We start from the raw sequence: 24,858 nt of genomic DNA on the forward strand, positions 1-24,858 counted from the left end.
CTCCAGGAATCTCTGGTTTGCAAGGGAGAGTCAAACATCTCAGGGTCTTTTAATTCTTAAGTTTAACTCATTTGCACCCCTGGTAGCTATGGTGTGCTGGAAAGCACTCTGGCCTTCTATCAGGCAATCTCGGTTCAAAGCTTGGTTTAGGCTGACTGTTCAGCTTTAAATCAAGACTTTCACTTTCTGAGTCTTAGTTTTCTCATCTGTAAAGTGGGGACAATAATACCTATTTAATGGGGCTGTTGTGTGTGTGTGTGAGCATGAAATGAGATGGTAGTTTGAACCGTATGAAATTGCTGTTTTGTAGGGTATAAAGAGACAAATACCTGCAGTTTCACATGGTTCAACCTAATACATATAAAGTAACCAGCAGAGTCCCTGAGACTAGGAAGTAGTCCATAAATGGAAAATGTAATTGTGGTTATTATGGTTATTAACGTCAGACATGACCAGACCTCCTTTCATCCTTATCAGAACTGGGTGTCTTGGGGCTTCCACATGCCCCTCATTTCCATCAGTGATGCTGGCCCTGATATCAGTTCCCCTACGTTAAACCCAGCACATATGGGGTTAAACCCAAAAGCATTCATCCTCTTTCCCTGCTTCTCTAAGTTACATCCATATGTAAATATGGCTTTTTTAAACCTTTGTATCCCTGAACTTCACAAGGCAGATAGAAGTTACAAATTGTTAAAAGCCCAGGTGACCTTAAGCTGGGCTCACACTGAAGTCTTGGCTAATTACCAGTTCTTGAAGTTTTGTTGCAGGGAAACTGATATCCAGAGAATATCAAGATGAGGCTTCCCAGACCCCAACTCCTTGGCTTCCTAGCACCAAATCATGGAGAACCAAGGACACTCCCCTGTGGTTTCCCCTATCTCACCATTCTCCTCCCTGCAAGCAGCCTCACAAGGCCAAACACAGGCTGGTAGGAAGGCACCGGCCCGCAAAGCCTCAGCTCCCATCATATAATCACTCACAGGGTCTAGATGACACAGAAAGCTGGTTTTGCAGAACCCAAGACACCTGGTCCCAAGGTACTGATAAGGAACAGATAAAGATAACTGACTTGAGGCCAGAATATCTGTTCGGACCCTTGCACAATTGCTCCCCCGGATGCCTGTGGTCACAACCACCGTGGCTTCTCTCTTTTGATCTCTCCTTTAAAAACCCTTGCTTGTAACTTTTCGGGGAGTCTGGGATTACAACGTGAGCTGCCCGTTCTCTTTGTTCAGCACTTTGCAATAAAAATTCCTACTTTCTTCCACTACCCTGGTGTCAGAGATTGGCTTGCTCTGCGACAGGTGAGCGCACTCACTTCAGGTTCAATATCATCAGCACTAATGAGGAAAGGCTTATCTTAGATCTACTCTCCTTCCTCACTCCCTTGTTAGCTGCACACAGCACACACATAAGGAAGGCTTTGGCCTTCAGTGATATAAACATGCATCATATCTATCCCTCTGGAGCTGGCCTCAGTCAGAATTTTCCCAGTGACGTTTTGAATATCCTCCACATCTCCTTTCTGACTCCCTCTCCTTTTTGATGCCCCCTTCTTCTCACTTTGCCACTCAGCCTGGGCCACAACACTGTCTCAGTATTAGTTTGTTACACCCATTGCTTATAAGTGAAAAAAAGTGAGGGATATAAAATAACAGGACTTATAGCCTTAGTCTCAGAGTCCAGATATTTAGAGTAGTTGGGGAGGGAGTTGGTTCTGCACCTTAAAACAACTCACCAGCAAGGGCCCCCAATAGCTTTTAAGAGCCATGCATGTATGGGAGTGTTTGAACATTAGCACTTTAAGTAAGCACCAGGGCTCTGTCCCTGTGAGTGAATTGTCAAACTCCAGTATTCCATAACCTTCCAGGATTTTCCATCCTCACCCGCCCCCCCATCCCTCCATCTCACACCACTAGCTCTTCTACTCATCATGAATCTCGTGAATCTCGACTGCCTCATGGTTTATCAGTATCTTCCTGCCTTCACTTCTTTCCCTATCCAGTCCATATCCAATGGTCAGTCACTCTACCCACATTTTTGTTAATATGCTTGCTCTTCAAATCCCTGGATCGTTCCAAACATTTACCTTTTCTACTCTCACATCCTAAACCACGGATCCTGCAGAATTGAGCTTGTGAGTGGACACTGTTCTAGGTTAGTCCAGCCCATGAGCCCCATCCTTTAGGAATTATATTTTCCACACTCACACTCCAGATCTGCAGGCCCCAGGGCTATATTTGTCTTGTGTGACCCCTGGGGTCCTGGCTGCAGTTTATTGAACGGTGAGTGAATTCCTAATCCAAGCTCTGCTAAGCAGGTGTTCTCTATTGGGAATCTTGGATTAGGGCTGAGAGAGTATGATTCTAACTAGACTGGTTTCTTGAGCAGAAGAGACATAAACTCAGGAGCTGTGGTGCATCTGCCTCCTACGTACCAGGAGGAATGAGAAATGGAGAAAGACTATCTGCAGAGAGAGAATGAAGAGGTAGAGACCAGAAATGGTGAGACTGCCCTCTGTTTGCTGGAAGCTTCCCAGGCCCTTCCTGAGGCCCTCTCGCCTTGGGGTCTATGAGTTACCTTTATCTAGAATAAATTGCTTAAGTTAACTTGTACCCAATACAGAGCTACTACAAATTCAGTCTCCTGAGCTGGGCCCTCGGTGTATCCAGCAATCCTTCCACATGTCAGCTTCTGCCACCATCCCCCATTCTGTTTCACAGAGAAAATAAAGGCCATGGGGGGAAATGATCTCAATTTTCAGCACCCTCCAAACATTCGTCTCTCTCTCACCCTTTTTTTCTCAGAGGTAGAGAGGTCTCCCTTCAAATCCAAGGTTAATCCTTTCACTGTGATATGTATTTCATCCCCTTTTGCCTCTTCAGGAGCTCTGCTCCTTCAATTACCCCTCTCCTTCATGGATATCCAACTTTTTCCTCTCCTCTTCTCTTTGATCTCAGCATATATACTTGATCAACTAGCCCAACCTTCTAAAAAATCCAATTTTAATCCCACACACTACTGACTACGGCACATTTTTTTCTTGCCTTCAACCAAGTTTCTAGGGAGTGGTCTACATTCTCCATCTCCACTTCCTCACCTCCCATTTATTCCTTAAATCTAGTGCCATCTAACCTCTCCCCAAAATCTCTACTGAAAATACCTTCACCAAATTTAGAAATGACTGCCAAACTGCCAAATCCGTTAGAAAATTTCAGGCTTAACTTATTTGTCCACTTGATGTCATTTGGCATTGTTGATCACCCTGTCTCTGCATCCCTTTCCTCTGTTGGCTCCTATGGGCTACGCTCTTCAGATTTCTTCCTATATCTCATATGACTCCTTCACAGCATCCTTAATAGACTCCTTTTCTGTCATTCACTATTTAAATTAAAAAAAAAAAAAAAAACAGTTTAGTCCATACCCATTTCTACTCTCATCACTCTTCCCAGTGACCTCAACAACACACACTTGAGGAAGACCTTGGTAATTTGGGGCTTCCCAGAATCTGAATCCCCTTCCTATGTTACAAGTCTTGGAGGTAAGCAGAGCCCACCTTCCATGACAGACATTGCAAAGGTTGGGTCTTTGCTTTCCCAGCTCTGTGGCAGCTAAAACAGGTCATGTGAGCTAGGCCTGGCCAAGTAGCCCCCAGAAATGCAGATTCTGCAGTAAATGATTCAGAGAAATATAACCATGGAGAATTCATCCTGGTGGCAGTGGCCATAGTAGGGTCAGCTTTATTCCATGGTGGGGGGCTGTTGTGGTGTGGGTACCGGTGGTGGTCACATCCCGTTTCCAATGATAATGACAGCAGCAGTATTGTTGCTGGGTTGGTCCTGGCATCTGATTTTGGCTTTTGCTCTGGTGGATTGGCCTCCCATTATTCCTGCTTATTTTCCAAGCTCATGTCTCCTGCTTGGCAATCCCGTGACCCACCCAGTGCCATTTCAACAAATGGCTTTTCTGTTTAAATCAGCCTGTGTGACACACTGACTGCAAGTGACTAGGACTTCCAAGTCTATATCTCCATCCTTTACCTCTTGAATTTCAAGTTGCCTTTTGGATAATTACTTTTTAGAGAACTCTACTTGTATGTCTCACAGGCAAATTCATTTTCTTCACGATCTGTGTTCCTTCATGTTCCTAGCTTAGTAAGTAGCAGCTATGACTTGTTCAGCCTGAACCCTGAGAGAGAAGCATCTTAGACTTCTGCCACCCTCATTTAAACTGAACTAGTTTTACCTCATAAACATCTTAAAGTTTACCTCTTAATAACATCTTAAATCAACCCCTCCTTCGTATTCCTACTCTTCCTCACCAGAACCATTGTACTAGCCTCCTAACTAGACCTCCTATCCCAGTATATACTGGGACTCCTCCGACCTATTCTCTACTTAGCTGCTCAAGGGAATCTTTCTAAAACCCAAATCTGGTCATGTCACTCCTCTGTTAAAATCCTTCAATGGCTCCCTATGCCCCCAGGATAAAACTTGTACCCTTTCTTTGAATCTGGCTCCCACATGACTTTCACAAGTTGCTCACATGCATCCTATACTCCATCCATGCAGGACATATCTTTACACTCCATAAATACTTGATGTAGCTGACAGTGTGAAGGCCCCCTCTGCCCCCTCTCCCCTTCCACCCCACAGAGATAGATACATGACCCATCAGGCCAGGCAAGGAACTCTATCACCCTGACCAAAGTGATTAATTCAGGTATGGGTTTGTGACCTAAGTAGAGCCAACCATAATCTTCCCCTCAAAGCTCTCTTGCTTTTGAGGCCATGGTGCTAAGAGCATATGAGATGGAAGCTGCTGGCACCCAGCTCTCCCTGCCACACGGAGAAAGTGTTTCTGTGGCAGGAAAGAAAATGGGACCAAGGTACAAAGAGAAGCAGAGCCCCAAGAGATGGAGTGAGAGAGACATTTTTTTTTGAGCTCTTGAATTCAGCCCTGCCTGAAGTCAGTAATACCACTGTGCTTCTCAGTGCCCTTCTTGCTTAAGCTGGTTTGTGTTGGTTCCTATCACTTGTAATTAAACCAGTCCTAATAAAAAAATGGAATTGAGTGTGCAAACAACAGACTCTAGAATGTGGAACTGGCAGAGCTGAAATGAAATGGAGGCAGTGGAGAGCTGATGATCCTTGGCTGGGAAGTTGGAAATCCCTGTTATGTGATGTGAAATCAGCTGGTTAAATTATCTTCTATTTTATCTTGAGATTTGGGTCATGCATCCATCATAGATGGAGATTTCAGGGACACACTGGAAAAACGTCTGGATGTTGGGGTATTCTGGCCTCTTCTCAAGATTTTCAATAAGGTCCTGCGGTTCAGCTTTCTTCCACGCTGGCAGAACCAGAACCATATACAGCTTTGTTTAGAGTTGCCTTTTCTGCCTGTGGCCAGTAAGCCAGACTGCCAAGGGTCAGATAATCATGCATCTTATAGATTATAAAAGCCGGATCATCTTCCCCAAGCTAATGTGAGAACAAAGGCATAGAAGTAGAAAATCCAACAGGAGATACTGGAGTTTAGGCCTGGGAAGTTCCAGACAAAAAGCCTGTTCCTCCAAGCCAGACCTGAATGCTTCTTTTTTCTCTCAAATTAAGTAATGTTTATTTCACTTAGAATTCAGACAGTGCTGGGGGTTCTGGTGCCTGGGGACCTGGGCTGTGAACCCTGGGAGGGACTATCATAAACCTCATGCACCTTCTTGGACTCCCTAGGCCACCTCCTTCTTTCTCTCTCTTAATTGGCACCCCACCTACGCCAAGTAGCCCCTCTACTTCCACATCATGGTAGAAATGCCACATGGCAGGCCATGGGATCTGAGTTCCCAAGCAGCCACCAAGGGGGCAAATGATACAACTCAGAAGTATAATGGTGTTAGCTCTCTGTAGGGTGCACCTTGGCCAGTGGAAAACACGAGATGAGAGGGGAACAGATGGATAAATTCCCTCTCAATTCTCCTCTTGGTGAACTGCTCCAAGGTGCTGTTTCTCCTTGGAAACACCATGTGCTTAGCAAACAACGCTGTCAGGTGACCTGCTCTCTCCTCATGGCTCATGTGAAGCAGTGGCCAACACAATAATGCATCGTCTTACATGCCTTCACATCTTCCCTTGCCTCACGTCTCTTCTCTCCTCTCACCATCCTGGGCTTCTATCTCCCAAAACAGTGTGAGCACTCTAATCCTTGCCTTAGCATCGGCTTTCTAGGGTACTTGGGTTAAGACATGGAACCACAATCAAAGCCCCCATCCCAACATTGAGTCCTAAGAGTGGGGTAGCAGGAAGGTCCTGAGGACAGAACTGATTTTTCCTGCTCAAATGCAGGGAATCTAGCCCAGACTGCTGGCTTCCTATAGGGGGTGCAGTGCCAAGGTCGCTGGGTCAGGCCATTTCTGGCCTACTGTGAATGAGAAGCTGAGGCTCATTCACAGACTCTGTGGTTGCTTGCATTTTCTCCTGGGCACCTAAGACTTCCCTTGGGAAAAGTCAGACCCAGGCTTGCAGCCTGCTCTGCCTTCTGGATCTCTGGGCTCTTAGGCAACCAGAGGGCAGGAGGCCAGAGCCTGAAAGTTTAAAGTCCCCTCTACAGATAGCCAGTCAAAGGCTCTGATCATAATCAGCCCAGGCTGCTAGAGGGTGGAAAACACTGTGATAGGAATGTCTGAAGCCAGGGCTGGGGAGAAAAAGAGTGACTCTCTGCCCTTGATGAGTTTGCGCTTGGCACAGTCTTGGTTGCCTCTTTGCGGACCCCATATGGCTCAGGCTGGAAGGGCAGCTGCTTGGCCTGCATTGGCTCTGAGCTCCCTGAGCCCATGAGGTTTATTCCTTCATTGGCACTCCCAAAGAACAGAGGGCTGTGTAACATAATTGTGCAAATATACTGGCCATGAGGGGAGGCCCAGGGGCCAAAAATAGCCTCTGAGGCCCTGCTGGATTTGGCTGTGTCATGATGCAGGGAGGTGCAGTCAGGACAGTAGATGTTCAAAGATTACAACCAAAACTGGAAAAAGATCAGGAGAGATGCCGTGATCTCCATGTCCTTAGCACCTTCTTTTGGAGGGTACTGCATGCATGTTCTGTTCCACTGAGGCAGAGGCGAGACTCCAGGTCTGGTCAGAGCACGCAGCAGCGCAGCAGATCCAGAGCTGCTTCCAAGGTCAGAGGTCATTAGTCTTATTTCAGACCAAAGATCTTTTCTCCCTGCATCCAAGACACCCAGGTTGCATCCAGAGACAGAAAGAGATTCCAGGGGCCCTACTGAAGGCTTAAGACTCCGCCCACAGTCCCCAAATTATACAAATTCTCAGAGGGCCCCCCAATTCAGTGTCCACTGACAGACTCCCCTCAGGAGTACTTTGGTGATGTGGCCTCAGTGTAATGATCGACCATGGCCAGAGGGCGAGAAGTGGAGCAAGATGCAGGCTGGCCAGAATGAGTGCTTGGGTGATTGCCTCCCTCTTTTCCTAAGCATCTCCTTGGGGCTGAAGCCTAGGAGCCAGTATCACTCAGGGATTTTGACTATCTGGTTAGGACCACCGAGCATGAACCAGCCAAGTGTTGAATATGTACTCGCTCTCTGGGGGCACTGAGCAGATCAAGGTTGACTTATCACCATAGACAGGCCATTATGGGGAGGGGGAGGGGAATGGACAAAGTGTGACCTGTTGCTAAGAGACAGAAACCACAAGGGCCAGATCCAGAGTCAAGAACAAGGACTCAGCAAGATTCTTGATGATGGTTACTAGCTCACAGAGAGCCCAGGAATCAAATGAATCGGTTAAAAAAGGAATAGTATCACCAGAGAATCCTCACACCTGGCAAACAGGGATCTGGGAATGCGTAATCTCTAAGGCAAGCTTTAGGCCCCAAACTATGTCCAAAGGGAAGAGGGATGCTTCGATACCAGAACGGGCATCCTCTCAGGGATGTCCATAAAGGACAACAGATAACGGAGATATTTCCCAGTGGAAAGGACCAAGGACCAGTTTTGTTGATGAAGAAACTCACTCCACTGTCCAGAAGGATGTGCTATATGCTATAGATTAGCAACCATTGTTTTATCTTCTCCCCTATTCCAAATGGAAGGTGTTTTTTTTCTTTTTTAAAAATGGTTATTCTATTTCCCTCCACTATTTCATATTGGTTATATAAGGGTAGCTAAATTTATCTTTTAGCCATAGATTGCAAAATCATAAGAAATTATATCCAGACCTGATCAAGAATTTCACATCACAAAGGGACCCTGGACTGAGGACTCAATAAAGCAACTGGACATGATTCTGTTTTGTCCTCCACTGGGAAGTGAGTGAGTGTGTTTTTTATTGGGCCTAGGATCATTGCATTGTTAGGCAGGCACATTTTTGAAATTGTATGTTTGTCAAAAAAAGTATAGGTGGATGCTGAGCAATCAGGGGGTGGAATGTAGTGGATGCATATTGTTTATCTGCCCATCATCCTTTCCGTTGGGGACCCATTTCTCCCCTCTACACAGTCCTGGTGATGTCAATTATGGTGGCCTACTCGTCCACCCTAGAGGTGGCACATGTCCATTCTGGCCAAAGTCCTCCCTAGGACTTTTGAGCTAGAACTAGTGAGACCCAGATATAGAAAGGAAGCAGAGCTAAGAGATGGAGATATTATCATTTGAACCCCTAGATCCAGCCATGCCTGAAGGCAGATACATCCTTTGATTTATCAATTATGTAAGCCAATTAATTTCCTCTTGACTTAACCATGTTTAGGTTGGGATTTTGACACTTGCAACTGAAAGCATTCAGACTAATACATGCACACACAATAGAGACACAAACACCATGTTGTCAAACTCATTAGACATTATACGAGTCTTCCATGATCTTACAGGGGTCAGCAAACTTTTTGTCTAAAGGACCTGATAAATATTTTAGGCTTTGTGGGCCCCATATGGTCTCTGTCTCATATTCTTTTTTGTTTTGTTTTATTTTTACAATCCTTTAAAAACATAAAAACCATTCTTAATTTGTAGGCCATACAAAAAAAGGCCGCAGGCCGGATTTGTCCATAGGCCATAGTTTGCCAACCCCTAATCTAGACCCTGCCAGCCCCTACAGCATTAGCACACAGTCGGTCTGCCAGTGCTTAACATGAAACAAAATACTTTAAACGCCATTTTGGTTCAAGTGTCTTGACATGAGTCAGTAATGAGTTAAGTTAGGGTAAAGTTAGGAATGGGAAAGGGTCTTGTCTTGCGCCCGTTGTCTACCACATAATAGGCACTGAATAAATGGTAATCATGATTATTTCTTGGTAATAAACATAATTTATCAAAATGATGCAGCTGTCCAAATGGCTTTGTCCAAATGTCCCAGGACATCCTGGAAGACCCTTCCCCTCCTTAATTTCCATCAGGAAATCTTTCTCTGACCTGCCCTACCAATCAAGTCGGAATTAGGTACTCTTCTTCTTGCTGTCACAGACCCTGTGTGGCCCTCCATTATAACTGCATTATCAGTCTGTCTTTCCCCCTAATTCTGAGTACTTAGAACATGCCTGAACCCCAGCTCCTAGCACAGTGCTTAGCGCCTAGTGCCGAGGGGCCTCTATGCCTCCATGTGAATATATGTTTGAATATGCAGGTGCTGCATATCTCCATCTGTGTCCAGGGTGGCCAGTCTATGTGTCAGCATTGTGCTGGTGAACAGATGCCCTCAGCGCTGGTTCCTCTCTCAGTTGGAAATTATTTGTACACCACACACCTGGTAATGTCATTATTGTATCTATTTTTCATTCCCATTCCCTCCAAAAACGAGTCAAAGACAGAGGAACAGGTGGGAACAAGTTTTCTTAGAAACTGTTGTGAAGGAGGAACCCTCCACCCCCACCCCCACATCCTTTACTGTCTGATGTGATATCAGATCAGAGGCTTCCAGCCTCAGAAACATCTGGGGACAGAGTGCCCACCGCATAGCTGGGGCCCCAGACTAGCCTGATCCACGTCTATGGGTGGAGGGGATATTATCCTCCTGGCAAAAATATATGCAAGGCCCTACAGGCCCAGGAAAGGCTGACCAAGGCAAGGTGAGTCATGGTGTTCTAAGCTGAATCTTTTGCCCATCTCACAGAAGCAGGCAGGAAGCACCACCATTGATCAGCTTTATATGGCACCCACTGTATACAATAGACAGACAAAGACAGACAGAGCACACACCACTTCTAAGCTGAACACTGCTCACCATCTAGAAGCACCTTGGATAAGCACATGTGAGACACTCTTGCATAGGAAAGATGTACTTTTTAAAGGAATGAAGAAGTATTTTGGCAAAACATCTACTTCCCTCCCAGGTCCTGGGTAAAGAGGGACCTCTAAATTCTGAAGCTTCTACATATTGAAAATTATCCCCTTTTCAATGGCAGTATATACAGTAGCAAACCTTCCTCGTCTGTTGTCACAGTCCTCTACATATATCCTGAATCTACTTTACAGGTGGGCAAACAGACTTAGAGACAGAAGGTGGCCTGGAGCAAGGGGACACTGGGGCTGGCTCGGAGAGGGGAAACAGGAGGTATCTCGGCTTGGCCAAAGCCAGGGCCTCTGTCTATCCGGATGGGGAAGGGAAAGGCCGGGGTGGCCAAAACTCCCTCCTTCTTCCTGCCTGGGGAAGCAGTGGTTCCACAGGAAAGGCTGTCAAGAAGGAAAGGCAGGTTCCCAGTCCTGCTGGCTAGGGGGCCTCTCAGGGTGGCAAAGGCCAGGGCAGGCCAGAGCTCCTCCTGGGGCCTCTTCAGTGATGCTCTCTGAGTTTGGGGATTGTGGGTTCACTGCTTCATAACTCTTATTACCTGCATATAAGCCTAGACCTCAAGTCCTTAATTATTTTTAAAAGGCAGGGGGTGGGGGGATGGTTAAGAGGGAATGAGACACAGAACAATATTTCCACAGCCTCCCTCTGCCTATGCTGGGGCTTTCAAGGGTCTCCTTCACCCTGTCTCCTAGGGATATTTAAAGGCAGCTTTTATGAGACTCTATACTGTCTTTTTCATTTCTCTTGTGTTTTTTTTTTTGTTTTGTTTTTGTTTTAATTTATATAGATATATATATTCTTAAAAAAGCAATAGTCCTTTGGTCCCTAAACTCTAAGGAATGATATGATTTTCAAAGAAGTAAATCTGGGCCTCCCTTGTGGAGAAGCCCTTGGCACCCCCAAGGTCCTCTGCTGGTTCCCTAGACAGTCAATCCTCAGCCAGCCCCGGTTGTCTTGCCAGTCTGAGCTCTATGCCACAGGCACAGAACAACCCACTCGATGAAAACAATCCTTCAAGTGGCCTGAGCCCCAGGCGCCGGCCTTCGGTCCGATCCACCTCCATCTGTGGCTGCTCCTTCAGGAAGGGCTGCTCAAGCGTTTCTGTGCTTTTCCTTTCCTTTCTTCTCACTCCCCAGTTTCTGTTGTTGGGTATTAATTGGTAAAGAGAGAGGGGGGAAAGAAAAGGCAAAAATGACTCTGGAGGGCAAGACAAGAAGAGCAGCTTGCCCCGTCAGTGACATCTTAGGTGAATGGCTGGCCCTCTCCTCCTGAGGAGCAGAGCTGCAGCAGGGCCAAGATCACTGACGCCACACCCTGGGTCCTGGGCAGATGGCCCCAGCCTGGCACCCCCTCTAGAAGGCTCCCTGGGGTAGGTCAAGTGAGGCGGGCCATGTGGATCTTCTGAGACAGCAAATCTCTCAAAGTCATAGGCAGCTGGCCCCGCAGAAACCTGAGAGTTGTCGTCTCCTTCCCCATCACCAATCAGGGCCTGCAGATCCTGCTTCTTCAGTGTATTTGTTCTCTCCTCCTCTCCATGTTCACTGCCATTGTCTCAGCCTCACATCTTGTCCCTTCTTTGCTTAAACTCCTCACTGGTTCCCTACCATCTTCAGGATAAAGTCCAAACTCATGGCCTTTAAGACCCTTCACAAGCTGGCCCACACCTACTTTTCTAGTCTCCTTCTCCAAGCCCCCGCCCTCCCCACATATGAGTTCTCTACTCCTGTGGCCCCCGTAGCTATCTCTGGAGTAGAACTGGTTGGATCTTGCTGTAATTGTCTCTCCCAGACTGTGGGGGCAGGAGTGTTGTCTAATTTGTCTCAGTCCTTGGATTGAAGAAAAACACAAAGCCTCCAACTGGGTAATTCCTCTAACTCCTGGCTCTTCTCTCCCAGACTTTTTCAGAGGTGGGGGACCCCAACATCCCAAAAGGAACATCAAAGCTGAGAGGCCTCCATCACTCAGGCCACATCTGCCCGGGGTCCACCAAAGACTCACCTTTCTGTGGCTGGTCAGTGAGAGTAGATTAGTAAGGCCGGTTGGCATCCTTGGGCCTCTTTAGCTGGACCTTGAGCCTCTTCATGCCAATTTGAAAGCCATTCATGGCCTGAATAGCTGTCTGGGCACTGGTTGGATTGTCAAAGCTAACAAACCCTAGGGGGTGTGGACAGGGAGGTTAGCTGAGAACTCTGCCTGGCAGGGCCTCCTTTCTCTCTGATCAGCCCCCTCTTCTCTCTGCCCCCTTGACCCAGTTCCATTAAACATATACCCTTCCACCTTCCATCATTTGCATGTGTGCGTGCACACATGCACACCAGCTCATACTTACATGGGTAAGTGGCCTGAGTTTCCTAAACGAGTGATTCTTGGAAAGACAGGAAGCAATTCTGAGTGTGTGTGTTGCAGGGCGGGCAGTGTGTTGGCTAGGGTGTTTCCCTGTCTTTCCTTGACATAGGTTGACTCTCTCCCTCCACAGCTCCCATTCTGGTCCTCTGAACTGCAGTTGGAGTTGGAGGGGATCTCTGGCCCCAGACCCAGACTCCTCCTGCCCAGGCTAGACTCTAAAGTTTGACCTGGGGGAACATCTTCTAGACACTTGACTTTCCCAGGTGAACCTGAAATAGACTTGTTCATGGTCTAGGCTTAGCCCTGTCACTGGTCTGTGACCTTGCTTTATGCCATACGGTCGGTTTCTGGGAGTCATTGACTTATGGAGGGACAATCTTAGGGTCTGTAGGGAATCTCAAAGTTAGGAGTGGGAGAGGCCCAGGGGATGGGGCTCTGCTCACCGAAACACTTGCTCTGGTTGGTGGCTCGATCCACAAAGACTTTGGCAGAGACGACGGCTCCAAAGGGTAAGAATGTCTGTATGAGTTCTGCATCACCAAACTCCTGAGGCAGGTGATAGATGAAGAGGTTACAGCCTTCGGGGCCTGCAGGAACAGTAGCAGGCTGGTTCAGGGGAGGGACCCTGAGTCCAGCCCCACCAGGCTCTGATCTCCATCCCCCTGTCCCTCACCTTCTCTTTGCTGCTGGGGCAGGGCTGAAGGCTGCTGGGGAAAAGCTGTGCTCACTGGGGCATAGGCCGACGGATAGGCTGCTGGAGACAGAGGTGGGAGTGGGCAGTGATCCCCAGGAGCCATCGCCCAAGCAGGGCCCCATCTCCCTGACCACCTATGACCAATTCAGCCCAGGCCACGGTAACCCTCACCCCTAGAGAAGTCGTTCTGGGCCCAGGGTTTGGGGGATGGGAGGGTCGACTCCTCAGAGCAGAGCCTAAACCCCCCCCACAAATCTCTCTATTCCTTTCTGGGGCCCTTCAAACCCCCCAGGCCGCGTAGCGCCAAGTGAAACCTGCGTAGTGGTGCATCCCAGCGTAGGCCTGCTGCAGGGGGTCAGCCACGCCGGGGCTCTGGGCTGGGGAGAGAGGGGCGCGAGGCCCACGGTGAAGGCGGGCGGGCAGAGTCGGTGAGAGGCTCAGGGAGTGTGGGAGGTGGAGGGAGGCTGTGAGAGGCAGCAGGGAACGAGGAGTGCCTTCCCGGGGAGGCCGGTTCCCCCTTCCCCCCGCTCCCCACTCCATTTCGGGGAGGTTTGAGGGGAGCGGGGGGCCCACCTGGGTAAGGGGAGAGCCCGTTATTGTAGAGAGTGTCGGAGCCCGGCTGCCCGTTGGTCTGGGGGGTCAGGGGGCCGAATCCGTTGACCCCGATGGGCGCTGGCAGACCAGGAAGCGTGCCAGGGCCGCCGCCCGGAGGGGAGCTGGCTGCTGGCGGCGAAGGTCGGAGAGTCAGGCCGCAGCCGCGCGCGGCGGCCCCCGCCCCCCGCCCGGCCCCCGCCCCAGCGCGCAGTACCTGCCGCGGGCAACAGCGGCGCGGCCACCAGGCTGAAGGCCGCCACGTGCTGCATCTGTGCCGCCACTGCGGCCACAGGGCCTAGGCCCGGGCCCTGTGCCGCCGCCAGCAGGGCCGCCTGGTGCTGCAGGATCTTTGAGAGGGAAGAAGGGCGGGTGTGGCGGGCCCAGCAGCCGGCAGCTGCCCCGCCTCCGACCCCCGGCCTGGACCCCCGCCCGCCGGGGCCGGGCACCTACCGCCGTGGTGTAGGCCCCGCAGGCCCCCAGCGGCAGCGGCGCCGGGTGGAAGGCGCCCAGCTGGCCCGCCATCTGCTGCATCCGCCGCAGCGCGCGTTCCCGGTCCGTGTCCGCCAGCTTGACCACGAGGCTGGACGAGGCGCCCTGGGTAGGGCAGGGGGGCCCGCGGTGAATGCTCCAGGCCCCAGCCCTGGCCCTGGGCCGAGCGCCTTGCCCATCAGGCCTTTTCCTGGGGCACAGATTGCATTTCTGGAGGAGGAGCCCGTCCCCACCCCGCTGCCCTCACCCTCGGCCCGGCGCCCGCCCTCACCGCCATGGTCCGACTGCCGTGCAGACTCTGGATGGCCGCCTGAGCTTCCCCCTGACTCCCAAACTTCACAAAGGCACAGCCTGGGGCAGGATAGAGGGATTGGGTGGCTCAGGCCACAGGGGCCAAAGGGTCATGAGGCCCTTTGAGAATGAGACAGGGTGACCAGGAAATCCCAGGGTCAGCTCAAGTCACCTTTACTGGTGCCATCGGGGCTCCGCAAGACGGTGCACTCCTCGATATGGCCGAAGGGCTGGAACAGGCGTCTGACGTCCTCCTCACCCTGCTGCTTCCCCAGCATCCCCACAAACAGCTTTCGGTCCTCTGGGGACAAATCCAGGAGTGACCTGGGGACCCTAAGTCCTCTTGGACTCCCCAGAGTAGGGGGAGGAACTCAGGAAGGTAGCTCACCAATGTCTAGTTCTGGAGAAGAGTGTAGGGAGTGAGAAGGGCCTGGGTCTACAAAGTTTTGTTTCTTTGAGGGGCAGGATGAGGTACAGACAGATCTGAAGGAAAGGAACTCAACCCAGATTCCCATCAGGAAAACCTGGGTCCAGGAAAAACCCAGAAAGACTTATTGCTGCTCTTGTGAAAAGTGATTCAGTCCATATCTTCCGTTGGGTAGAGCCCTATATGCATCTTTTATGTGTTTGACCTTTCTGTTCCTAGAGTTTGGGAAAGGCTATTTTGGACTGTTTCAGCCCTACTAACAGAGGGAGTCCTCAGAGAATGCCTTTGTATCAGACTAAGTCTAGAGAAGAACAGTACACCCTTGCTGGTCAGCCTGATGGCATTGGCTAGAACCAATGCCCCCTCTTGCTCAAGTCAAGGAGGGTTCTAGGTCAAAAAACAGGAGAGAAAACAACTGTCTCGTCATATGGCCTCATCCCCAGACACTGAGCACTGGAGTGATGAATCCCCATGCCTAGCACAAACTCAACCTGGGTGGCCTCCCAAAGGCCTAAAGAAGGCAGGAAACTTGGGTTCCTGAGCCTCCAGCGTTAGCCTTTTCCCCACTACACTTTCCCCACTACACAATGTAATATACACTACACTACACTGAACCCCTGACCCCTTTCCTTAACTCCCACCTCCACCACCTCATTCCCTCAGTGAGCTTCCAGGGCCCTCCCTGAGCCCTGCTGCCTCCTTTCTGACTTCCCCTGTTCTCCTACCCTGATCCACCTTCAAGTGTTCACGCTGTGGGAGAACAAGTTCTGCCCATAGACCTGTAGACCTGGATAGCCACCTAAGAACAAGTCTGATCCCTTCCTGTGTCCACCCTTCCTCTGGGAGTGGCAGCAATGCCAGGAAAAGGGCTGCGAGCTAGGCATGTGTCCCTTGGAGAAGGCTGGAGAGCTGGGGCTGGAAACCAGGGCTTAGCTGCACATCGGACAAGTCAGGCCTCAGGAGCACTATGCAGAAGCCTGCGGTAGAAGGGCCCAACCTACACAGCCTGCTGTCAAAGCCCCGCTCCTTTCTGCACCAGGGTAAGTCTCTGAATTCAGGATGGGGCTTCATCCCTGCGATACAAGTTCGGAAAGAAGGAGTGAGTAGGAATCTGGCTTCAGGCTTCACCTTCGAGATCCTGGAGCCCAAGAAAACCCATCCTAAACTCCTTTACTCCTTGATAAGCTTGGCTAGGCCGATGGGGGTCCTTGGATCCTGAGTGCAAGGGAGACAAGGCTGGTGAGGGTCATAGACTGAAGCCTGGGTGACATTGAAAAAGAAGAACAGAAGTTAGCAGTGGAGGGAGTCTTCAGCAAGGCTAGGTGTGTGTCCATATTTCACCTGAATAGTGTGGGGTTCAGCCTAGGCTGCCCTGGGTACCCTGAGGTGTCTATCTGTCAATGCTGTGTCTATGTGGAGGGCGGGGGCTGCGGTTTATATGGGACAGGCAGAGTGTGTTTCAGCAGAATCCTGCCCTCTGTCCAGAGGACTACTGCCCAGCAATCCTAAAGAGGAAGGGATGGATAATATACTTGTGGCCGGAATTCTAGAGGAGGTACTGACCTCTGTGGTGAGGGTAAAATCTGGTGGATGCGCTTCATTTCTAGGAGTGTTAGGCACAGAATAGTGCCCTTGGAACAGATCACTCGTTTCCTAACCTTTTTAAAAAACTGTGGGAATCATTTTTCTAACAAAAATATTAGGATGAAGCTCAAAATATAACATAAAAGCAGAACTTCTCTGACTGAAGCCAGAAAAGTGGAGGTGGAGGGCGTGCTGGAGTTCCTCCTGCTTCATCTTCCCCTAGTACCCCCTAGAGGAGGCTCCAAAGAAAGTCCAGTGAAAACCACTGACCTAAAAGACAGAGAATACAGTTCCAGATGGTGTATGAAGAGAGATCTGAGATCATCCTGTTTGGGAACCCGAGAAGACAAGAAAGGTCTTTCATGAATTTCATGACCAGTCTGATGTTAGTGGCTTTGCCTTGACATTGGAGGACAGGCCCCATTTGGTCAGGGAATCAAATTCTAGAAGACTATGTCATTGTTCTCAGCTATGACACTAAAGTATGCTCATGTGGCTGCAGAAGGCCCAAGAGGGGCTAGAGAAGATCCTGGGGTCTCCAGAGTCCCAAAGCTTAAAGGGGGCTTCATGATTCCCTAATTTATAGTACAGCTGCGTCATTGAGTAGGGTCTGCAAGATGGTGATGGCACCTAGGTAAGATGTCATGCCACATGGACCAGCATCCAGGTAGCCCTAGGTAGGAAGAGAGATATTAAGGCTGAGGTGGAGCCCCCAGGACAGGAAAGAGGTTTGTGGGACAGCACAGCGGTGTGATCCTTCATCTGCTCTTCCTCTTGTTGCTCTTTTCTGCTGATGGTTGTCAGTTCAAGCTCATATCACAGACCATGAAATTCTCTGATTCTTCTTTTCCAGTGAGAGTCTCATGAGTTAAGAATTTCAATTTCCATGACAGGGCACTGACCCTATGGTTCTGGACTACTGGGCTGTGCAGAATTTGAAATTGAAATGAGGCTGAGCTGTAGGTTGGGCTCTGTGCTGCCCATTTCACAGATATCACCTTGAATCCTGGTATCCTCTTTGCCTTATGGTGTTGGACAGGAGGATGGTCTGGGTCACAGTGACCATAAGCCTCAGGTGATCTCAGAATGGTGGGATAAGTTTCTTAAGAGACCTGGTCAAAGAGAAGTACAGGCTAGACCCCTGAGGTAGCCCTTAAATCCACAGCCCTCAAGATTCTGAGGGCTGATCAATGCCCCCAGAGAGAGATGAAGATGGGATTTAGCCCAGAAAATTCAATTTCCTCTAGATCAAACTCTACCAGTTTGGTAAAAAGAGGGTTCTGTAAGAGGTAGGTCAGAAATATCTGAATAAAAGCATCCCATGGGTTGTAGGTGGGTCCCTAGAAAGATGGGAATATCAGTTACGGAGGCTTAACCTTCCTGAAGTGGAAGGAATTGGAAGATAGTATCAGGGTGGAGTTGAGACATAGTTGGAAAGACACACAGTTGAATGGTATAACTGCATTTTCCTGTTGGCAACCAGTGTGTACTCCTTGTTCTTCTACTGAATGCTTTTTGAACCCAAACCAAGTTGTTTGGGCCCAAGAGGCCCATCTCCATGAAGCTGGTCATACAGGCGGTCATACAGGTCAGGGATTCTAATGCAGCAAATGATGAGAGCCCAGAGTCAGAGTCAGTCCACTCCATCTTCCTCAGGAATGGCACGAAGATGCTATTCAAGAAAGGAGGCTCTGCTGTAAGTTGGACCAAAGGAATTCCAGAGGTGTCCAAGTTTCTGCCTTCTATGCCCCTCACACCCATTCACCTCGATTTTGGTGGGATGTCATGATTGTAGGGACAGTGTAGGGGCAAGGTTTCAGCATTGGGGTACCAACCACCAAACACATCCTCAAAATATCAGTCCACCTTTCAGTCCAAATACCAACCCAGGAGGTCCTGCTGGTGGCAGCATTTGGAGCAAAGCATCTCTCCCCTGATGTTCTTGGCGATGGCTGCAGCATAAGGAGCCAAGGAAGATTGGGAACATGAGTGAAGGAAATATCCAGGCAAACAGAGTCTCCTGGCCAGATCTGATGAGCATCAAGAAGGGCTTTAATTCCACACAAAAAAACCCTGTTAGAACTAATAAACAAATTCAGCAAAGTTGCAGAATACAAAATCAACCAAAAAAAGTCAGTTGTGTTTCTATACACTAGCAATGAACAAGCTGAAAAGGAAATTAAGAAAATAATTCCACTTATAAAGCATCAAAAAGAATAAAATACTTAGGAATAAACTTAACCAAGGAGGCCAAAGACTTGTACCCTGACAACTACAAAACATTGCTGAAAGAAATTAAAGAAGACACAAGTAAGTGGAAGATATCCCATGTTCATGGATTGAAAGACTTAATATTGTTAGATGTCAATACTATTCAAAGTGATCTACAGATTTAATGCAATCCCTATCAAAATCCCAATGGCATTTTTTGCAGAAAAAGAAAAATCCATTCTAAAATGGAATCTCACGGGCCGGCCCCATGGCGCAAGCGGTTAAGTGCACATGCTCTGCTGCAGCGGCCCGGCGTCCACTGGTTCAGACCCCAGGTGTGCACCGATGCACCGCTTGTTAAGCCATGCTGTGGCGGTGTCCCATATAAAGTAGAGGAAGATGGGCACAGATGTTAGCCCAGGGCCAGTCTTCCTCAGCAAAAAAGAGGAGGATTGGCATTGGATGTTAGCTCAGGGCTGGTCTTCCTCACAAAAAATAAATACATAAATAAAAACAAAAATAAAAATAAAAAATAAAATAGAGATGCAAAAATTAAAAAAAAATAATAATAAAAGTAAAATAAAATGGAATCTCAAGAGACCCTGAATAGCCAAAACAGTCTTGAAAAAGAAGAAAGTTGGGGGTCTCACACTTCTTGATTTCAAAACTTATTACAGAACTACAGTAATCAAACAGTGTGATACTGGCATAAAGACAGACATACAGACCAGTGGAGTAGAATAGAGAACCTAGAAATAAGTCCTCATATATATGGTCAAATGATTTTCAACAAGAGTGCCAGTCTTTTCGACAAATGGTGCTGAGAAAACTGGATATCTACATGCAAAAAATGAAGTGGGATACTTACCTTACACCATATATAAAAATTAACTGAAAATGGATCAAAGACCTAAACATAAGTGCTATAACTATAAAACTCTTAGAAGAAAACAACAGGGCAAAGGTTCATGACCTTGCATTTGGCAATGATTTCTTGGCTATGACACCAAAAGCACAGGCAACAAAAGAAAAATAGATAAATTGGACTACATCAAAATTAAAAATTTCTGTGCATCAAAGGACACAATCAGAGTGAAAAGGCAATGTACAGAATGGGAGAAAATATTTGCAAATCATATATCTGATCAGGGATTAATATCCAGAATATATAAAGAGCTCCTACAACTCAACAACAACAAAAACAAAATAATCCAATTTAAAAATGAGCAAAAGACCTGAATAGACATTTCTCCAAAGAAGACATACAAATGGCCAATAAGCATACGAAAGGATGCTCAACAACACGAATCATTAAGGAAGTGCAAATCAAAACCACAATGAGACATCACCTCACACCCATTAGGATGATTGCTATATATATTAAAAAAAGAAAATAACAAATGTTGGCAAGGATGTGGAGATATTGGAACACTTGTGCACTGTTGGTGGGAATGTAAAATGGTACAGCCACTATGGAAAACAGTATGGAGGTTCCTCAAAAAATTAAAAATAGAACTACAATATTATCCAGCAATACCAGTTCTGGGTATATATCCAAAGAATTGAAAGCAGAGTCTTGAAGAGATATTTGTACATCCATGTTCACAGTAGCATTATCCACAATAGTCAAAAGGTGGAAGCAACCCAAATGTCTATCAACCAATGAATGGATAAATGTACAGTGGAATATTATTCAGCCTTTAAAAGGAAAGAGATTCTGACACATGCTACAACATGGATGAAACCTGAGGACATTATGCCAAGTGAAATAAGCCAGTCATAAAAAGACAAATACTGTACAATTTCACTTATATGAGGTATCTAGAGTAGTCAAACTCATAGGACCAGAAAGTAGAATGGTGATTACCAGGGGCTGGAGAGAGCAGGAAATGGGAGTTGTTGTTTAATGGGCACAAAGTTTGAGTTTTGTTAGATGAAAAAGTTCTGGAGGTTGGTTGCACAACAATGTGAATATACTTAACACTACTGAACTGTACACTTAAAAATGGTAAAGTTCATATTATGTCTATTTTAACACAATTAAAAAAAATAAAGTAAAGAAGGGCTTTAAGGAGGGCTGAAAAATAGAGATTTAGACCAATAAAATAAGAGAGACTCCGCTGTCCCTTCATCCTGATCCAGGAGAGCCAGGAGGTGAGTAAGAAAGGTGGGCCAAGCCTGGGCTTCCACGTTCCCTTAAGAAGAATCTCGGCCTCCAGAGATGCATTTTCCTTTTGCAGGCTGTACACCTGTATTTGAGGGGCTTGTCAGAGGTTCAGCCATAGCCATGGCCTAAAAGTATTACAATAGTTAGATTTGGGTGATCCGTTCTGAGTCAAGCTGAAGGAAAGCACCTCTCTTCACCTTTGGAGGTAGAATGCATTTCAGGAAGTGAAACATTAACTCGAGTAAAGTCTTAAGCAGTACTGTGAAACTTATCCAGTCAAGTCTTAGTTGGCAAAATACTTTTTAGAATTAAATAAGTATAAGGATCAAAGACAGATATGAGTGTCAACTGACTGATACAACAGTTTTTGCTAAAGTCTATATCTGATTTAGGTCAGAGAATATGTCCCAGTATTATGCAATTCTGAAAATTCTAGCTCAAAATTTAACTTTAACTCGAAGTTTAGTTGTTAAATCTTGAATAAAATAGAATCCTAGAAAAAATTTGGAAAAGATGGCTTACCTAGTTAGATAGTAATATATGTTTGTTACTCAAAATCCAGGCTGATATTTAACCAAACCCTTGCAAATTCAGGCAGGAATTACTTAACTAATTATAGGATGGTGATGGGGGGTTGATGTGATAACAGATAATTGGCTTTGGAGTTAAACCAAATCTCAAGATTAAAAAAGAGGTGGTTCACTCACAGAATGTTTCAAATTTTAAAGTTAAAAAAAAACTAAAGTGAAAAGAGTGTATGAATTGATACTTAACTTATTTCAGTACCTTAGGCATCTTGGGTACATAAATATTTGCTAAGTAAAAAATACACCCAAGTTGGGGAATGGAACAAGCAGAGCAATCACCATTGTGATTTATGAATGTATTGATTTTATGTTATGAAATTTGAAAGAGGGGAAAGAATATACAGGAGTTCAATGATTTTGAAGATTTTGCCTTAGGACTAAAAAATACTTTTCCTATAGGATTGGTACTTACAGTTTAACTTATTTTTAATGCTTCCATAATAGAGACAATGCAAGTTAGGAAAAATCAACCACCGTCTCCATGCTGAATAGCAAATAAAATAGACTTATTTAGTTAGCATTGCCTGAGGGATTTGGAGATCCCTAGATCTGACCTCATATAATCTGAGGTTAACATTTTAAAATACATGAACCTTAAATTTTTATCCAGGCAAACATTTTAATGTTCATATTCAAATAAATCCAAATGCTGAGGGAAAAGTTTCTGGCACTATGTATGTTTAATGTAGAAATGGGTGCCTTTAGTACGTTAGGAGACAATTTCACTTTGGAAAATTAGATGAATTTTCTGTTAAGAGTATACTGCTCAATGCCACAGGATGTAAAATACAGGCATGAAGCATGGAGTGTGTGAACAGTGTGGAACTTAGCTGCAGAATTTATGGGAACTGGCTGGGATACATTAAAAGGCTATAATATGGTCAATGAAGACCTGGAGACCTGAATGCCCATCTGGCACTCTGAGAAAAGTGCCACCAAGGCTGCAGGGGATGCCTGGGGACGAAGAAGACCCTGGCACCTTCTGTCAGGCAGATCCTGTTGTGTTGCTACTATTATTGCATTGTAACAGGCACTGAATGTGCAAATGTTATCAATAACTTCTAAAAGTAATACAACATACAGTGTGATTACAATATAGGTTGTTTCAACCACAAACCTCATGTCTATTGATTAAAAATAAGAAGAATACTACTCTGTTGCATTGGCATCAAAATTCAAGAGACAGAATGTAAAGTTACTACTTTTGTTAAAAAGCTCGTGTGTGCACAATAGAATACTCCTTTATGGCAAATGGTCTTGGGCAAAAGAAGCAAACCTGATAGGTTTGGTTAGGCTCTCACAGTATTGGTCCACTTTAAAAACTCGAATTAGTTGCCAACGTTTAATATAATTGAGATGTAAATCTTCCTTTAAATCCTAATAGTCTCACCCATTTAGGGTTGCCAACCTGGCTCCTGTAGCATTTGAAGTGGTGATCCCTGTTTTATGGGAAGAAAAAATCTAATAATCCCTTCTAGAAGAAAATGGCAGAATTTTGGAAGGTTATATTTGTCTTGATACTCCTCAGATTATGTCTGCATTGATACCAGTATCCTTCTCAGATATAGAAATCATTATTAATCAATTGTAAACTAAAGGATTTAATTTCAAGAACTATAAAAAAATATGGAGGCTCACAGGCTTAAATATATCAGGACAGGTGTGACCATTAACTCTGAAAGTTTATAGAATGTTTGGGATCACAGAGATAAGACTTGAATGGGACAAGCTATCCCACCTTGGTGTTAAATGCTACATTGCAAAAGCAAAATCCAATACCGTTTTTAAAAGTTAAGTTTCTAAAGCATTAGTGTGTGTTAAAATTCAGCAGAGAGCTGAACTCACTTTAAAAGAGATATATGATAACATTGAAGAAAAGGAACACATTTTGATTAGTAAGAAGATTATCTAACACAGATCAATTGGTAGTAAAATACTTATAAATTGTAAAGGCCCAAATGTTCTGCAAGACTTAGTACATATGCCTCCTCTCTCCAGAATTGCAGCAGGGAACATTGGGTGACTCTGAGTGGGAGCAGGGAGGAATTGAGAGACCTGGTCATCCAAACCTGCAAGAAGGATTATCCACGGATGCATTTGGAGAATATGCTCATTAAGAGCCATCACTTGTCAAGAAAAATCTGTGTAACACATAACTACTAAAATTATGAATTCCACTGCCAGGCAGACCTCTTTTCAGCTAGATTTGCTTTTCCTGCTCTCTTGAGCTGCTCTGAATCTGAACAGGTGTATAAGTGGGATACCACACGTACAGAATTTGTCAGTGATATGACACCTGAAAAACTTGTATAAAATGTGGAAGTAAAATGAAAAAACTCAGGCTGATGCCACTGCTTGTGGCCCAGATGGGCAGGACGTACAGACCAGGCCAAGCAGAAGCATTATCAGCATGGTAGCCTCCTTTGTGCAGCTGCCCTCATCCTGACAAAATGTGTTGGCCTCCAAACAGCAGGAGTAGTGCCCTCAGCACTGTGGACCTAGTTCCTGAACCAGACTCCAAGTCTCATCATATTCTTCTAAGCTCTGTACATGCTATTCCCTCCACCTGAGACACTTGCTCCCTTTCTCCTCCTTTCTTTATTTGACTAATTCTTGTTCATCCTTGAGATCTCAGCTTAAATATCACTACCTCTGGGAGCCCACTTTAATCTCTCAGACTAAGTTAGGTGCCCCTTGTTCATGTCCCCACACTCCCCCCGGGACTTGGAAAGCACTGATTATACTGAATTGTAGCCTTGTTTACTTGTCTATATTCCCTCATGGCTCCAGCGCTCAATGAGGCCAGGTGCTAGATCTGCCTTGCTCACATCTGTATTCCTAATGTGGAGTAAGTTACTCAGAGGATGTTAGTTAGATGGTAGAATAAACTACAGCCCAAGCAGTCTGCTTCTTAACTCACTCAAGTACTCTCAACTGGCTTCTCAGCTGTGGGACTGTCTAGTGTTTGTGGGCAGGATTTAGAAGATGGCCAACAATGGCCCTGATGCCTAACAGAGTTTTCCAAGAAGGAGAAATCCTTGGGACAAGTGAGCCAGAGGTTTGGTATGCAGCCTGGAACTTCTCAAAAACCCGCCTGGAAAGAATGAGATGGGAAAGGAGGATGTGTGTGTGTAGGGGAGGGAGGAAGCTTGGAAATATCTCTTCAAGACA

General features: G+C 46.5%; 1 protein-coding gene across 1 annotated transcript in view; it reads right to left on the reverse strand.

Moving 5' to 3' along the window:
- Nucleotides 1-8,253: 8,253 nt before the first annotated feature.
- Nucleotides 8,254-24,858, reverse strand: part of CELF6 (CUGBP Elav-like family member 6) — a 30,353-nt gene continuing 13,748 nt past the window's right edge. The window contains exons 4-13 of the mRNA XM_058542013.1: nt 14,884-15,012; nt 14,692-14,771; nt 14,382-14,525; nt 14,146-14,278; nt 13,911-14,057; nt 13,652-13,714; nt 13,317-13,397; nt 13,087-13,230; nt 12,296-12,451; nt 8,254-11,436 (exon numbers count right to left, since the gene is read on the reverse strand). Of these exons, the coding sequence (XP_058397996.1) occupies nt 12,324-12,451; nt 13,087-13,230; nt 13,317-13,397; nt 13,652-13,714; nt 13,911-14,057; nt 14,146-14,278; nt 14,382-14,525; nt 14,692-14,771; nt 14,884-15,012 (1,049 nt within the window). The 3' untranslated portion in view covers nt 8,254-11,436; nt 12,296-12,323. The remainder of the gene's footprint in view (nt 11,437-12,295; nt 12,452-13,086; nt 13,231-13,316; nt 13,398-13,651; nt 13,715-13,910; nt 14,058-14,145; nt 14,279-14,381; nt 14,526-14,691; nt 14,772-14,883; nt 15,013-24,858) is intronic.

This window comes from Diceros bicornis, chromosome 5, assembly GCF_020826845.1.
Source record: "Diceros bicornis minor isolate mBicDic1 chromosome 5, mDicBic1.mat.cur, whole genome shotgun sequence".
Classification (NCBI taxonomy): domain Eukaryota; kingdom Metazoa; phylum Chordata; class Mammalia; order Perissodactyla; family Rhinocerotidae; genus Diceros; species Diceros bicornis.